This window comes from Melitaea cinxia, chromosome 17 (genome assembly GCF_905220565.1).
Source record: "Melitaea cinxia chromosome 17, ilMelCinx1.1, whole genome shotgun sequence".
NCBI classification, from domain to species: Eukaryota; Metazoa; Arthropoda; class Insecta; order Lepidoptera; family Nymphalidae; genus Melitaea; species Melitaea cinxia.
Genome location: NC_059410.1, coordinates 11,558,475 through 11,576,235, shown reverse-complemented (window position 1 = coordinate 11,576,235; position 17,761 = coordinate 11,558,475). Strand labels below are relative to the sequence as shown.

The window sequence follows — 17,761 nt, the reverse complement described above, 5'->3', positions numbered from 1 at the left end:
AATGATAATACGAATAAAAATATTTTATAGAGATATGAATCATCCAAAATTCGTTTTCGAAGATGTGCCCTTGTTCCTTGGTCTTATAAAAGATCTCTTCCCCGGGCTGGAGTGTCCCCGGGTCGGGTATCCGGACTTCAACACCGCTGTTGTAGAAGTTTTGGAAAAAGACGGATACATTGTTCTTCCTCATCAGGTATTGTTTTCTAACATTTTTATGAACGTTTCATCACATTAAGCTTTTTTATTTATTTATTTAGATTAAAACCAAAATATATTTATATGAAAATAAAATGAAGAGAACCCTCTCTCGATAGAGAAGCAGTTGAAAAATTCAATTTTATTTTATATTAATATATTAGTATTAAAAAAAAACGTATGTCTTTGAAAGTTTTGAAAAATTTTAATACACGCGATACGCGTTATTGGATGGTTTTTTTTTCAATATCTAACAAGCCAATCTTATTTTTTTTTAAATAAGTAAAAAGTTAGTTTTTTTAAAAGAACAAAATAAACTTTTTTATTAAACTTTGACTACATCATCATCAACATGTAACGTCATTACACAATTTACAAGATAAAAAAGCTTGTCGTGATATTCAAGTACTCGTATTTAATTAATAATAAAATTATAAAAGTTAAAATCAATTAGATCGAGATTATTTATCTACGTAGGTAAATTTTGTGACAAGCCGTTATATCGTATGAACATTAAAATTATTATTTTTTTTAAAAACAGGTAGACAAAGTAGTGCAGCTATATGAGACAATGATGACTAGGCACTGCACAATGTTAGTGGGGCCGACCGGAGGGGGGAAGACCGTCATTCTACAGACGCTTGTTAAAGCGCAGACCAACCTCGGACTACCCACCAAGCTTACTATTCTTAATCCGAAAGTAAGAAGGATATAAAAAATACATCACAATACTAATTTACACTATAACTAGTTCTACTGCTATTACTTCTAGTTTATAATATCATATGAGTGTTAACTTGTATTATATATTATTATACAATATTACATCGACAACTCATACAACGGGGGTAGACGAAATAATGGTCAAGTAAATACGCGTTTTCAAAGATTACTCAAAAAGTAGTTATCAAATATCGACCAATTTAAATGGAACCACATGATAAGCAGTGGCGCTTAAAAAAAGATCATCAAAATCGGTCCACCCAGTAAAAAGTTCTGAGATAACATATATAAAAATACAGTCGAATTTAGAACCTCCTCCTTATTAGGAAGTCGATTAAAGTAGTAGTCTACAGTAGTGGTATTAATATTTTTTTGGTTTCTATAAATTGACATGGGGTTAGACAACCCTAAATAAATAAAGTAATTTTATTTATTGATATGAGATAGCCGATTTCTGTAATTGTAATATTAAGACGGATTACAAAACATATACTCACTGCAAGACTTGTATTCTATTACTTACATTTAAACAAATAAAACCTATAAGTTATAATTTTTTTTTTATTAGGTTGAGGCTTATTACTGTAAAAAATATATATTTTAAAAATGTTTTTAAAGAAGTAAATAATAAAAATTTTTTTAAAAAGACTCTCCGTCTTTTGGGAGGCAGCATTACATCAAAAACCACTCAGTCTGGACGCAGTAGATTACACTAATGGAAGTCATTTTTAAGAACGGTCGATTTAAATGGAGACCCATTATTTATCGCAAAAGTTTTCTTTGTACGTAATAATTGTTGTGTTCTCCATAAGGTCTCGTCTTATACGATGTGCACGTAATACAAAAATAGGCTATAAACATAAAATATATAAGAGTTTGTTTTAAGAGTAATTTATGCAAACTTTTTTTTAATCTTGGTGTTATCATAGAAAAGCAATTTATTTTTACTGATATTAAGTTTTATGATACAGGCTTGTTCGGTGGTAGAATTGTATGGCGTTCTCGATCCTGTAACCAGAGATTGGACTGACGGGCTTTATTCGAAAATATTCCGAGAAATGAACAGGTAAAGCCTTAGGAACGTAACATAGCTATCAAGTTACTTCCGTGTACACTTATTTTTCTTGAACAAGTAATATAATTTAAATTATATGATGGATTTTGATGTGTCGTCAACAAGATAAAAAATTTCTAAGAGATTTTCATGTTCCGGAAAATTTACAAGACAGAAATATAATGTAATAGTATATGTAGTAACTGAAGCAAAGTTTAAGTATATATCTTTTTTTATATATGACAAAACTAAATACAACAATAATAGATATAATGCGGCGCTCACGTATGTCTTTCAAATATATATTGTTATTAGACCTGCAGACAAAGACGAGCGTCGATATTCCCTGTTCGATGGTGATGTGGACGCACTATGGATCGAGAACATGAATTCAGTAATGGACGACAACAAGCTTTTAACTCTCGCTAACGGGGAACGGATCAGGCTAGCGCCATATTGTGCATTACTGTTCGAGGTCGGGGACCTTAATTATGCGTCTCCTGCGACCGTTTCGAGAGCCGGAATGGTGTTTGTGGATCCAAAAAATCTTGGTTATCAGCCTTATTGGGAAAGGTAATTTAATGATGCGCTATTATTTTGAAAGCTGTATTGTGCATCCTACAGTTGGCTCTCTACCTAAACACTTATTAAATCCATGTAACACAGTCTAAAATAACTTATCACTGACTGATAGCACAGCTACGGGTCCGAAGTTACTTACCTCTGAACTAAAATGCTTTTCCTGGTTCAGGGCAGTACTTTAGTGAATGCCACCTTAACCACCTTGCCACTAACATAAATTATTCACTCTATTTAAAACAAATCTTAAAACTTTGTATAAGCTACGAACGATAACATTTTAGCTCTCATTTATGTTAGGTGGCTCCGAGGGCGTAGTAACGAGGAGGAGCGTGAGCAGCTCGCGGGGTTATTTGATCATTACGTGGCGGGTGCCATCAACTATATAGTGTTCGGGATGTTCGGACTGCAGCAGCAGACGCCGCTTAAAACCATCGTGCCGCAGACACCACTCAATTTGGTACTTTTGCAATTTATAGAGCCAAGAAAATTAAATTTGGAATAACTTTTCAGGGTCTTTGATGAAAAGCTACACAACTATGTATCGTTGTAATATTTTCCACAATATCACAAGTATTTTTGAGGATATTGTGATGGTATTATTGTTCATTTTGTTCTTACATAATAAATCAATACCACCCAACAGGCATTCCACTGCAAATAAATTTTGAGCATGCTCAAGCCTTGAGCAGCTTGACTGGGGAAGTACCTTAACCTTACCGAAGATATTTAAATAATACTTCTCTCAAGAAGCATTGTGTTTCTGTAGTGAGTGAGGTGGCCAGAGCTCCAAGAAAGTGTCGGGTATAATATAGTCGGGAAAGTGCTTGCAATGCTTTTGGTGTTGTAGGCGTCCAAACACTTTGATACCTTTATAGTATAAAGAAATATACCTTATATTATCCTTGTGTTATGTATCTATACTTTACATGCAAGCAATATCTTATATTGCTTGGTATAACACCTTTTAATTACATTGTTTGAAACCGTTATTGTTCCTCATAATATTATTGATATTGTATTAACTGTGTTTTGTATTGTGTTGTACAGGTTATGCAACTTTGCTACATGATAAGCGGTCTTCTGCCCAATAGAGAAGATACTAATGAAGAAATTGACAGAACTGTCGTTGAGTGTGTGTTTATGGTGGTACGTAATAAAGCCATATGTATTCTCGACGAGAATATTTAGCAGCAGTAGCTTTGCAGCATAACCACTAAATACATTACAAAAATTATAAATGATAATCACTTATAAATTATTACGACGCTGTACGCTCTATTCTCTAAGATCTATCCTAAGTATAGTAATGTAATAAAAAATAAAATACTGGAGGCGCCGGGTATCGATCCCGGTACCTCTCGCATGCTAAGCGAGCGCTCTACCATCTGAGCTACGCCCCCGATGTAATCTTAAACATATTTTGTACATCACATCATCACATCAGCCTTTCGCAGTCCACTACTGTACATAGGCCTCCACAAGCTCACGCCAAAAATGGCGTGAACTCATGTGTTTTGCCCATAGTCACAACGCTGGGCAGGCGGGTTGGTGACCGCAGGGCTGGCTTTTTCGCACCGAAGACGCTGCTGCACATCTTCGGCCTGTGTTTTTCAAAACCAGCAGTTGGATGGTTATCCCGTCATCCGTCGGCTTTTTAAGTTCCAAGGTGGTAGTGGAACTGTGTTATCCCTTAGTCGCCTCTTACGACACCCACTTGATTATATTTTGTACATTACATCTTAATAGTATAACTAAAAATTTAAAATTAATATGGAATGAAAAATTGATGGAGGTACTAGGTATTGATCCCGGTACCTCCCTCGTACCAAGCAGAAAATAATATTCGGCTTTTAAGCTACCGATATTTTCTGCGACATTAAATATTACCAAAATGATAAAGTGTTGTTGTTTTCTTGTTGTGAGTTGTGGTATCTTTGGTGTACCCAAGTTATTATCAGCTACTTAATTTCGTTGTATCAAAAGTTTACACATAGATACACAATATTTTTACTAAGTATTTACATCAACGATAACAGTGTTCATTGTTCGTTCATCCTCTTTCACTCATAGGGACATGAAAATGAAATAAAAATTCAAAACAGCTGGTCAAATACAAAATGTAAAACATTTTATTATAAATCTCACGACTTCATATCTTTTATTCAAAACGTTTGTACAATAAAAGCTATGAAAATTTAAATAAAGATAATTAATATTAAAAAAAAAACCGGCCAAGTGCGAGTCGGACTAGCACGCCGAGTGTTCCAAAAATTATTAAAAATATAATTATAATATATGATTTAAATAAAAATGTATCTTTTTCGTAATTTTTCCTTTATCTGTTCTGGGTTCACGGGAATACCCTGTAGGTTTTTATTCCCTTGCTACTGTTGAATATTTGCACCATAAACGGCTTTATCTTATGATTATGTTGGCTTAAAAATTCGATTTTTACACAGCTCCAAGAGACTGTAGACCTGAGTACTTTATATAAATTTCAGCTTGATATCTCCACGCGTTCATGAGAAAAAGGGTTTTGACAGACAGACGGACAACAAAGTGATCCAATAGGGGTTCCGTTTTTCCTTTTGAGGTACGGAACCCTAAAAAGTTTAAAATCCTTATGAATTTTAACACGATTATTTAAATTTAAACTAACGAGCCGCGCTGATAGTTCTCGCTATTTAAATATTTACTCCCGTTTCATTTTGTGGCTATAAGCGGGGCACTGCAAAAAACATATTTAAAATTGAGGTAGTTAATTCAATGGTATATATTAGGTAAATATCGGTATTATTTCACTTTAAAATATTTTATTTTTCACTTTAGTCGATGTACAATAGTCTCGGAGCTGCAATCGTGGACAACGGCAGATTTGACTTCGACAATTATGTAAAGAAAGCCTGCCCGATGATGTTAGTCGAAGACACTACTGAAAAAAAAGCTACTACCAGTGAGTTATTATTTTTAACTCTTCTAAAATTTATCATAAACACATGTTAGAATGTTGATGGAATATAGTTAGTTTATAAAATTAGCTGTCAAAAAAATGTGACCGAATATTAATGATAATTACTTACGTTAAATAAAAACAAATAAATTTAAGATAGTCGACATATCAAAAGATCCCTAAAAGATACTATATCGATATGCTATTATTGTATTCTCCAAGTCTATCCAACTGAAGTGGTTTACAGACATACGAGCATGTAATATCAACTCTCGATACTCCGAGGTTGCGGGTTCGATTCCCACCCCGTGTCTGGGTGTAATATATATTTTATTTATATATGTATTATCTGTATGAATGTTTATCGAAACAAAATAATAATATGTGACTATACCAGTTGGCTGTTACCTACAACACAAGCATTAAGTTCCTTACCGTAAGAACAGACAACAGTGTATGTATGTTGAAGATATTTAAATTTATTTTAAAATCATTTCTTGCGATAACTGTTAGGATTATAAAGAAACGTATTTAGTTATAATTGTTATAAGTGTATCTACTGATCTTCTTTGCAGTATCTGATCGTGTTGGACTGCACTCCAATGTTCCTTTTAATACGATACTATTTTTCCGCGCTCGCTTTTGACATAGTTTATATATGTCTATTCAGAACACTTTCCCATGGGATTCCCCTCATTGTACGACTACTGTCTTGAACTAACGACTAAGACATGGGAGGCATGGGAGTGGCTTGTACCGCAGTACGAACACAACAGGCAGCTCAAGTTCTCATCCATCCTCGTTCCCACCGTCGACACGCTGCGGATGACCTGGCTCATCAAGATTATGGAGAGCGTAAGTAGATAATAATTTTACTGTATATGTTTTACTGTATAATGTAATATGTGGTGAAGTCATTTGCGATTAAATATCGACAAGTTGTTTTGTTTGAACAAACCGACACCATCAATTTATACTACACTAACTCGAATTTTAGTTATTTTTTTTAATTCGAAGTTGCATAAAATGATATTTTAAAAAAACGTGAAATCGCAATGAATAAATTAACTATCAAGGATACCAAATTTCAAAGAAGCGTTTAATTCAAAGTTTTTCCCTTAGTAAGTCTACTGTAAAGTTTCACTTTTATGAGTTAGCGTATTATAAAATGCTTGTGTCGAAAATAAAAATTAATGATTTAAATTAAATCCAACATTAAATATGTGTGTCATTAAAATGTAGAAAGTTGGAGTAAAAGTTTTGAATTACGTCCAATCATCTGATTTTATGCCTTAAATATTGTGTTCACCCAGGTAATATGCGATCAAATTTTTATTGTTCAATATGTTTATTGCTTAATAAACATAGTTGAAGTGTGAATTTTAATTGATAAATCTGAAAATCGTTCTTTATGCTTTGTATGTGCTACTCGTTATAGTATTTCTTGCTCATCCACTCGAATGCCATCCAATTGAATAAATTACATGAAAATTGAATTATAACGAAAATTGAAATAATTCGTACCTAGTCATTGTCATAGTTTTTTTTTTGTACTAAAATTCTTACTATACTATTTACATATATTCCACTTTTTAGAAGTCGAATAGAAAAAAATCACTTGTCAGTGTGTCGCTACGTCACAATATATATGTAACAACTGTCCAAACATGTTTCCACCTTCGATAGTTTCAGCATTTCTACTACTACTACAACTACTAGGTACTACTTATACATTGCTAGCTATGTCCGCGACTTCGTTAGCTTGGAATAGTGACATTGGACAACAATTTTTGGATTTATCTTTTGGTTTATTTTGGACATCAGAATATCTCTAATATTTTGTCTCTTGTCCCAAAGTTATAAAACATTCACATAAAACTTACATATTTCTATACAATTCATCTTTCATGCTCTAGGGAATCCAATTGTTATTTTACACCCTTGAGGGTAAAACATTTACAAACTTTCAATGTCATATTTATCTACAACAGCCTAAAAGCCTAAAGTTTCAAGCTTTTAGCTCTAAAAATGACGATACGTCCATACAACTTTTCATCCCCACCTTTCAATCCCTTACACCCCTTTTTCCACATTAAAAAGTAGCCTATGTCCTTTCTCAGGCTCTAGACTATCTGTGTACCAAAATTCATCCAAATCGGTTCAGTAGAGTGGCGTGAAAGCGCGACAGACAGACAAACAGACAGAGTTACTTTCACATTGATAATATTAGTAAGGATTTATACAGATATTTATGTCCTATGTAATGTATAAACTTATTTAAACACTAGCAAAAAACATGAATGATGTTATATAATTTAAAAATAATCTAGAGGTCTAGGATTATGAGTTTTTGAAATTCTTGTATCAAAAACCTTTGCAAATAAATATTTTCTGAATATTCACATAAAATATCAGGTGGAAAGACCAGTGCTGCTTGTTGGTGACACCGGAACTTCAAAAACAGCTATTATATTTAACTACCTACGAGGTTTGCCAGCTGACAAATATGTAAGTGGGACCTTACTTATTTTTATTGTGTGTTATATGTTCTTGCGAATAAATTATGTTATAACAAAAATTTGTCTTTTGTTTGTAAAACCCTTGCTTAAAACGGTTATACTTGAAGTATTCATAAAAAAACTCTGAACCGATATTTAAAAATTCTTTCTAATCGTTACAAAGCCACCTACATTGTTTGAAAGTGACTCGAGTATCAAAATAATTGTGTTTGCAGGCAAACGAAGAAAAACCGACTTCAATTAAAAAATAGTCAAGTAAATACGCATTATCAAAGATTACTCTAAAAGTTGTAATCAGATCTCGATGAAATTTAAACGTGACCACATGATAAACATCGGCTTTCGATTAAATTAGAAATAATATATATATATATATATATATATATATATATATATATATATATATATATATATATATATATATATACATACGTTTATTTATTAAAACGTACACTTTGGACGAAGTTATAAAGATAATCACAAAAATAATAATAATTAATTTGTTTTCTTCTTTAGATAAGCTTAAACATGACACAAAGGCTTAAAATTAGTATACGTACGGATATTCAAGAATCTAATCCGTTCGGATACGAATTTAATCATTATTTGAAAATTTAAAATAAGAAATATGCTTGTGTTATCGTACTTTTCGATAAAATCATTAATAAACTATAAAATTTTTATTAATATGCTAATCTAATAAAATTTAATCCTATTCATAAATGTATCAACTGGAATATAATAAATAATGATATGTTTAATGTACAAACAAAAAATTAATTAAATTTAATTATATTTATAATTTTTGTCGTGTCACTCGTCGTGTCGTCGTGTAATTTTTACGTGTTTTGCGGTCAATATTGTTTCGAAATCAAAACAGCCTATACTTTTACCGCACTAGAAGAAACAAGTGCTTAATTTAAAACATTCTTGTGTCGGGGGGCGTAGCTCAGATGGTAGAGCGCTCGCTTAGCATGCGAGAGGTACCGGGATCGATACCCGGCGCCTCCAATACTTTTTGTTTTTTTAATTATATCGTATTTCACTTGTGAGGTAGTTTCGATAATAGAAAACAAGTTTAAAATACAAAAAGTAATTAAATCCATTTTTTTTAAATAAATAAATAGATAATGTTCAGCTACAAAATAGACCAGTCATTCTTATCATACAATTACTTTAAAAAATATATTCAAATAATTTTTAACCTTACTATACAAAATATTCTTTCGAACTAAAAACCATAATGTAAATTTTATAAAAAAAAAAAAAACTTTTCTTGTAGATAATTCAACAGATGAACTTCTCATCTCGAACATCGTCAATGGACGTGCAGAGGAATTTGGAGTCGGTGGTCGAAAAGAGGACGAAAGACACCTTTGGACCTCCAGTCGGCAAAAAGATGCTCGTCTTCATTGATGATATGAACATGCCCATAGTAATTATTACAATTTTATCAGCTCATGTTTTATTATAGCACTTAGAGCGTATTATACCGGTTCCTAAAGCTATGTCACGTATAATGGTTTCAACAAATTTGATTGTGATATATATTTTTTTCAATATCAAAGTCCACAATACAACAGATTACAACTGTGAACTAAAAAGTTATAGTTTATTAGTTAGAATGAAATAGGACTATTTTATATTCATACTTTTATCCTTGCTGGTTAATATATTATTAGGTATTTACTCAATAAAAATATTGGTATAGACATTTTCACCGTGCTATTCATAATTGGATTAGCGAAATTTTGAACGCGTCATGCAATGCCTGAAGTTTTTTTGGACTTTACTCCTTGCAAAATAATATAAATCTCAATTTATGGTATGAAAAAATATAAGATACACGATTTTTCATCACTAAGCATTTGAAAGTATTAATCTTCAAAGTTCTACCGGTATTCCTAATCTTCTCAGGTGGATACATATGGAACTCAACAACCAATAGCCCTTTTGAAGTTGCTCTTTGAAAGGAAAGGCTTCTACGATCGAGGAAAAGATCTCAATTGGAAGAACCTTAAGGACATAGGATTTCTCGCTGCAATGGGAAAAGCGGGTGGTGGCAGAAATGATGTAAATTTTCAACCATATTGAATAAACGAACATAATATATTTTTAGAACTAAAGTGTTAGAGTATTGATAATACTTAAATTCCTGAAAATTTTCTCTTCATGATATAAAAATATTAATTCACAGGAACAGGTCCATATTTAGACAGCGTCAATTAGTAGTTGTTTTTAGTTTTTTTTTTTTTTTTTTTTTTTTGTAATCTGAACCATATTCTCTAGAATCAATGGCTCGCGTATTTGCAATTAGTATATTGTGAATCAATAGAAAGATATATCTGCAAATTGGAAAATATTTTTTTTTCTGTTTATTGTTCAGTTTAGTGATCGAGTAATTAAAACTCTTGAAATAAATAACTTTTAACTGTTTAGAATAAAATAATCATACGATATTAAAATTAAAAAGTTGTTTCAAATTAATAATATTTTAACTTATGTTTTACTTATATTTTTACTACAGGAAGAGTTTCCGTTAAAATATTAGATTACTTCCCTTATAGTTGAAAAACAACGATATTCATGACAGATAACTACTACCGTCTTCCACAACAACCACTCATCATCCATTGGTTAGGTAATCTGATCTAATCTTCAACTATAATTAAAAAAATCACACATTTCGCTCCAATGCTGTCTATTCTTTATCCCAACTATAAAATTGATTCAAAATATTTTTCGTAAGCTCAACGGCATATCTGAATGTAACAATCGTACGAACTGTAATAATTTTGCAAACAAAAGCGAAGTAATTCCAAACAATACTTTATGTACAAATTAAAAATAACAATAAATAATCAGCATTGTAACTTTATGAAATGCAAACCATAATTCATAGTTCATGGTACATTATCTCGAGAAATTATGCGTTTGTTTCTCTGTAAACTTTAGTTTTTTTCTCAATGTGCGCACTGTTTCTACAATGCAATCAGCAAAGTTTTGCTAAATATGTAAATCGAACGAACAGAGGTATTCATGTATCTACAGAATTTTTTTAAAAGTTAGGTTTCTATTTTTTACATTAAGACCTTTGAAGTAAAACAGTATTTTAGGTTTTAAAAACAATATCCTAAAAAACAGTACGACATATATTATTTACTAGCTGTGCCCGCGGCTTCGCCCGCGTTGAAATTAGTATGCCACAAAGTTTTCCCGGCAAACTTCCAGTGAAACTCTCATCAAAATCGGCTTAGCCGTTCCGTAAACCTTCCTCTTGCCAATGGTGGAGCCCTCTCTCCAATGGTGAAACCGCATGAAAATCCGTTCAGTAGATTTTGAGCGAATCGATCACATACACTTTTGGGGACTTGGTTTTATAATACACTAACTGTTGCCCGCGACTACGTCCGCGTGGTTATGAAGATATGTGATTATTGTTTAACGCAAATTATTTTTTTATTCAGTCACTTGAAATGCTTATCAAACTGAGTAACTTTTTAAAAGGCACAATTTAGTATAATTTAATAGTTATTTTAATTAAAACCTCTCTATACACCACATTTTTAGTTTTATTTTCAGGCTGTATATGTTTCATACAAACTATCAACCCCAATTAAATACCCTTAGCGGTGAAATATCGTAAAATCCGTTCTTAGCGGACGTCTGCTAACTATATTCTACCTCCCTGCCAAATTTTATCTTTGTGCAACCTGGATGGATAGACCATCCAGTAGTTTTTCAGTTCTCGTGATAAGTGAGTTAGTGACCTTTCTCTTATATATATATATAGATTACGATGCATTATTTGGACAACTCCTCACCATCTATAGAGCATCATCATCTTCCTGCCCTTATCCCACTTATGTAGCGTCGGCACAACATGTTTTCCTCTTCCATTCCTCTCTATTATTCGTCACTTCAGCGCTTACTCCTTTCTTTCTCATATCCTCACTCACACAATCTATCCATCGCTTTTTCGGTCTGCCGATCGCTCTTCGTCCTTCGACATTCATCCCTAACATTCTTTTACCGACATAGCATTCATCCCTCCTCATTACATGCCCATACCACGCTAACCTATTGCTCCTCATTTTCTCTGTCACGGGTGCTACTTTCAAACTTACCCTTATATACTCATTTCTAATCCGATCTTTCCTCGTTACTCCACACATCCATCTTACATTCTCATCTCGGCTGCGTGCACTCTTCTTTCATCCGTCACTTTTGTTGCCCAACATTCTGATCCATACATTACGACATATATTTTAAATTTCAAGTCTATAGAGCATATATTTTAAATTTCAAGTCTCTTAATTCAAAAACATAGGACCCTCATACAAACTTCCAACCCCGTTTTATCCCCTTAGGGATCGAGTTTCGTAAAATCCGTTCTCGACGGATGTTTACGGCCTATAAGGAACCTATCTGCAAAATTTCAAGTTTGTAGCTGTTATAGTTTCTGAGGTTTCGTGATGAGTGAGTCAACCTACCATCCCCCATTTTAACCCCAAAAGGGCGTTTATTTCTAAAGATACATTATTTAGGCACCTTCTCACCATCAATGGAGCATACATTTTAAATTTCAAGTCTCTTACTTCAAAAACATAGTACTTTCATATAAACTTCCAACCCCCGTTTTATTCCCTTAGGGGTCGAGTTTCATAAAATCAGTTCTTAGCGGATGTTTACGCCCTATAAGAAGCCTACTTGATAAATTTCAAGTTTGTAGCTGTTATAGTTCCGGAGATTTCGTGATGAGGGAGTCAACCTACCATCCCCCGTTTTAACCCCAAAAGGGAGTTGATTTCTAAAGATACATTATTTGGACGCCTTCTCATCATCTATAGAGCATACATTTTAAATTTCAAGTCTCTTACTTCAAAAAAATAGGACTTTCATACAAACTTGCAACCCCCGTTTTAACCCCTTAGGGGTCGAGTTTTGAAAAATCCGTTCTTAGCGGATGTCTACGTCCTATAAGGAGCCTACCTGCCAAATTTCAAGTTTGTAGGTGTTATAGTTTCGGAGATTTCGTGATGAGTGAGTGACCTTTCGCTTTTATATATTATAGATTTAAATGTTGACACTTATCAAGAAAAATGGAAACAACTGAATTATGATTTATTTCTCAAAAACGATACATAATTATTTCAAACTCTTAAATACAATTATATTAAATTATTTACACTTAATATTTTCTATAAATATCATTTTCAGAATCCGAGTTTAATAAATTCAGAGAATCGGTTTTGTTTTTCATTTTTTTTTTTCATTCAATGATGTAAGATTTGCGCAATTTTGTAGAATAAACCAAATTTTCACATTGTAATAGTGTCATAAATTTTTTTAAACATTGATAAAAGAAATTGTGTCCTTTATTTGTAGGTGGATCCTCGTTTCATTTCGATGTTCTCGGTATACAATCTGCAGTTTCCGTCGGAGACGACATTAAACCACATTTATGTCTCAATCTTGAAAGGACATTTCTCGATATTTCCAGAAGAAATTCAAGACATTGTAGACAAAATTGTTCAAATGACCCTCGACTTGTATAAGGTAAGAGATAAAAATTATTCACGTTTAATATTTAGTAAGCTACTGAACAACGCTACATTAAAAAAGACTGTATAAATATTATATTACGCAATCGAATAATCGAATAGCTTGGAATGGTATATAAAGTTACATTTTCGTTTAATTTTACTTGGAAAAAAGATGTACCTACTTACTTAATTAGCCAAAGCTTAAAATTTACTAGAAACTGCTTCGCTCTTATGTGTCAAAATCTATTGTGTAGCCTAAATCCATAATACAACAAAATTTATTTTTTAAAATGAAACTAGCTAACCCATACCTACACAATTATCAATTTAAGATTGTAATTTTTAGATAATAATTGTTGAGTTGCCGCCCACACCCGCGAAGTTCCACTACATTTTCAACTTGCGTGACCTGTCCCGAGTGGCGGCCGGTCTGTGTCTGACGCATCCGAACTTCTTCAGCGAAAAGCGCTCGGTCGTGCGCTGCTGGAGGAATGAGTTCACGCGCGTCATCTGCGACAGGCTCATCAGTTTACAGGTTCATTTTTGAAGTAAAACTTCTTTACGCAGGCTTGACTTGGGAAGTAAGCTGGTGAATAGGTGACGAGAGTGTTGCGAAAAGTGTGATTGGATGAGGCGAACGGAAGTTGAGAAGGAGGAGAGAGTTTCGTAAGTTTTACTTTCTTTGTGTGTCATATATCCGCGTAACTTTTTACTGGGTGTACTGATTTTAATTATTCTTATTTAATCGGAAACTAATGGTTGTCACATGTTGTTGTGTTGACTATTTAAATTTTATTTATTTATTTTATTTGAAAACTAACAGCGTTACAATTCGTATATATATAAAATTTAACATAATATTAACAACTTTTTTTATTATCATATCAAAAATCGACCGTTCCAGCGGGGATCGAACCTGCATCTCCGACTGACCGTGTCGGCGCTCTAGCCAATTAAGCTATGGAACGATGTACCCGTTAGGTCAGAATTTTTAATAAATGAAGATTTTATATTCAGTTCTATTTTTATATTAAAAAATGTTTAGAATTCCCTAATGTGTGGATAACACAAAAATAAAATCGTACAAATAATATTAACAATAATAAGGCCAATAATAGATGTTCTTATCTATACAATCATCTTAGTACTGTTTACAATAGGGCAGTATTGAGAGCCGATATTAAAATGACTTGAAAAATGAAACAAAATTAAAGTTAATAGGATAGTAACATAAAAGATACGTGACCCATCACATTAAACATGACAGACTAACAGCAAGACGGAAAAAAATGTTATAAATTTTATTGAGATGATTACTTTTTGAGTAATCTTTGATAACGTATATTTACTTGACTGTTTTTTCGTGTACTTACGTTTTGTTACTTGTCGGTGTAATTGAAGTCGTTTTTTTCTCCGTTTGCGATTAGACTTAATTATAAAGAGATTAATTTGATCGCATTATTTAGGAGATAATGTAAAATCAAATGAAAAGACGCCACGTTGAACACCCCATTATACGTCACCCTACACCCTACTACTACTATTACTGTGCAATGCACAGTAATAGTTTAGAAATAGGCAGTTTTTGATAAAAATGTAGAGTAGGTATACAGTTTAAAGTGTTATGTTAGGAAATTAGAGGGAAATAGACGTCTGCTGAGTCTGTGTACAAAAAGAAACATACTAGTAGGCCATCTAATTTATACATAACGTTCACTTTCCTTAACAAACAAATCTCTATGTATATAATCATAATACGTAGTCATTACCTTTTACTTAACAATAGGACAATGAGTTGATGCGTGGACACATTCAAGAACATGTCGCAAAATATTTTCCTGAAGAAGAACCGGTAGTTCTAGAAGAGATCGTTGTGCCAGAGGAAGATGAGAAACGGGTCGGAGAGGAAGAAGAAGAAGATGGTAAGGCAAACCGCAGATCAATAGTTCTTCATAAAATAGTACATAAACATCTAAACCTGATAATGAATGATGACATTATATGTTTTATACTGTACTTTCATGTTTTATACTTTTATATTGCCTGATGAAAGTTAATTTAAAATTTCTCAAGCCGAGATTGTTTGCTAATTTAGATTTTTTTTGGTTCGAAAATTTTTTTATTTATTTTTTAAAATTTTCAATAAATCAAATAGTGAAAAAAATCGCATATAACTTTATTTATTTTTTTTTCATTTTATGAAGAGTTCGCGATAATCGAGCCAAAACAACAAACGACTGAAGAGCAGGATGTGCAAGTGGAAGAGGAACAAGAAGTCGAGGCTGAAAAAGAACTGACTGTAAGCTTTTATTATATTAAATTAAAAAATGTGCTAGATTCAATTTAAACAGTGAAAGAAACTTTATAGTTTAATGATCATGGTTAATAAAATGAAGTAGCAACGAAAAAGTAATTAATAACTACTGCAATGTTTAGTATCATTTAAGAGTACACATTTGTATAATAGCAAAAAAAAAGTATAATATATAACTCTGACTTATAATATGGATATTTGTAGTTGGAAGAATACGTGCTACGAGATCCTCTCCTTTTCGGTGACTACCGCAATGCTCTGGATGAAGAAGAAATAAGATATTACGAAGATCTGTTGGATTATGAAGCAGTTTATTTCCTATTTCAAGAGGTATTTTCTTTCTTATTTCTAAATGTTGTTAAATAGTGACTGACTAAGCTCAGCTTTGTTTTCAAGTATATTAATTATATTCATATAGACAAAAAACGAAAGTCTAACACCACATTTAATATCCAAAATAGTAACGAATTCAGATGCCCATTTAACACGAGGGACCTGATTCAATGGTTTAAAATTTTTATATTCGTACGATGTGACGCTTGTGTGATGTACGCTTTATTCTTATTCATGTCCTTTTTCTAAAGGTTGTCTGGAAGAGATCGCTCTTTAGCGATAAGACCGCCTTTGTACATTCCTTTTTTTGTTATTATTATTATTTTTTTTTCTTGCTTGTTTCTTTTTCTTTTATGTTACATGTATTGTTTTTGGTTTTACAATAAAGTATATTTGTATTTTATTGTATTGTATTGTGACTGAACGCTGACGTGAGCAGATCCTCGATGAGTACAACGAGCGCGTGGGCAAGCTGTCGGTAGTCCTGTTCGAGGACTGCCTGGAGCACGTGACGCGAGCGCACCGCGTGCTGCGCACCGACCGCGGGCACCTCATGCTCGTCGGTGTCGGCGGCTCCGGGAAGAAGTCCATCTGCCGCCTCGCTGCCTTCGCTGCAGGTTAGTATAACTAATGAATTCAGTCGTCCTTAAACTAACTGAACTAACGCAATGCTGAGCTTTTTTTACAACTTCTTCTTAACAGTTACTACTGGCAGCAAACGATTTGCCAGTTTTTTTTTTTTTTTTTTTTTAGTAAATCTCATTTTAAGCATATTGGTACAAATTGTTTTTGTTTTTGTTTTCATTTATATATTAATTACTAATTTTTTTATCAAAAGCGCATGAAGAAATGTCTGAAGAATTTTTTGACTTGTGTTAGGTTATGAGATGTTCGAAATAACGGTAACGCGAAACTACAACGAGAACACGTTCAGGGATGACATGAAGAGACTCTACAACCAGCTCGGTGTCGACGGCAAGCCTACCGTCTTCCTCTTCACCGCTGCACAGGTTGACAAACTTAACTCAAAGCCTGATTGTTGGTATACAACATGCCTTGAAATTATATCAAATTGAAATAAATAATTTTGAGCTAAATTTTTGTACACAGTTCGATATTATGAATATAGAATTATAACTTTTGTCTCTCATAAAATTATAAAATAAAATATAAAAGTATTTTTAATTATTTTTAGCATTTTAATAAAATACATATGTCATGATCTTAGACTGAAAATGTTTCTATTAACAGATTCTCGAAGAAGGGTTCTTGGAGTTTATAAACAATATATTGATGATTGGCATGATCCCTGCTCTATTTGGTGATGACGAAAAAGATGCCATTATTAACGCAGTTCGGAATGAAAGCGCCGAAGCTGGTTATGGTGTAGCTAAGTAATTGTTTTAAATTTCTCACTTTTACATTAATTCTAAGTTTATTATATATAACTAATGGAGGAAAAACCGCTTCAATATTTTTAAAAAGCCCAACACCAGCATAAGTGATTTCAGTTTGCTTTTTTGGTTGACGCTCATCTTAGAA

General features: G+C 32.8%; 1 protein-coding gene and 2 non-coding genes across 3 annotated transcripts in view; 2 read left to right on the top strand and 1 right to left on the bottom strand.

The window, feature by feature from the left end:
- Positions 1–17,761, top strand: part of LOC123661403 (dynein axonemal heavy chain 10) — a 59,624-nt gene that overhangs the window by 26,597 nt on the left and 15,266 nt on the right. The window contains exons 46-64 of the mRNA XM_045596366.1: positions 31–196; positions 740–898; positions 1,893–1,987; positions 2,291–2,548; positions 2,855–3,014; positions 3,605–3,703; positions 5,387–5,510; positions 6,178–6,362; positions 7,923–8,015; positions 9,309–9,461; positions 9,944–10,099; positions 13,415–13,585; positions 13,919–14,107; positions 15,359–15,494; positions 15,777–15,871; positions 16,091–16,216; positions 16,659–16,836; positions 17,099–17,229; positions 17,471–17,613. Coding sequence (XP_045452322.1) covers positions 31–196; positions 740–898; positions 1,893–1,987; positions 2,291–2,548; positions 2,855–3,014; positions 3,605–3,703; positions 5,387–5,510; positions 6,178–6,362; positions 7,923–8,015; positions 9,309–9,461; positions 9,944–10,099; positions 13,415–13,585; positions 13,919–14,107; positions 15,359–15,494; positions 15,777–15,871; positions 16,091–16,216; positions 16,659–16,836; positions 17,099–17,229; positions 17,471–17,613 — 2,817 coding nt within the window. The remainder of the gene's footprint in view (positions 1–30; positions 197–739; positions 899–1,892; positions 1,988–2,290; positions 2,549–2,854; positions 3,015–3,604; positions 3,704–5,386; positions 5,511–6,177; positions 6,363–7,922; positions 8,016–9,308; positions 9,462–9,943; positions 10,100–13,414; positions 13,586–13,918; positions 14,108–15,358; positions 15,495–15,776; positions 15,872–16,090; positions 16,217–16,658; positions 16,837–17,098; positions 17,230–17,470; positions 17,614–17,761) is intronic.
- On the bottom strand, positions 3,885–3,957 carry Trnaa-agc. Its single transcript has one exon. It is a non-coding gene; the product is annotated as a tRNA-Ala (tRNA).
- Positions 8,965–9,037, top strand: Trnaa-agc. Its single transcript has one exon. It is a non-coding gene; the product is annotated as a tRNA-Ala (tRNA).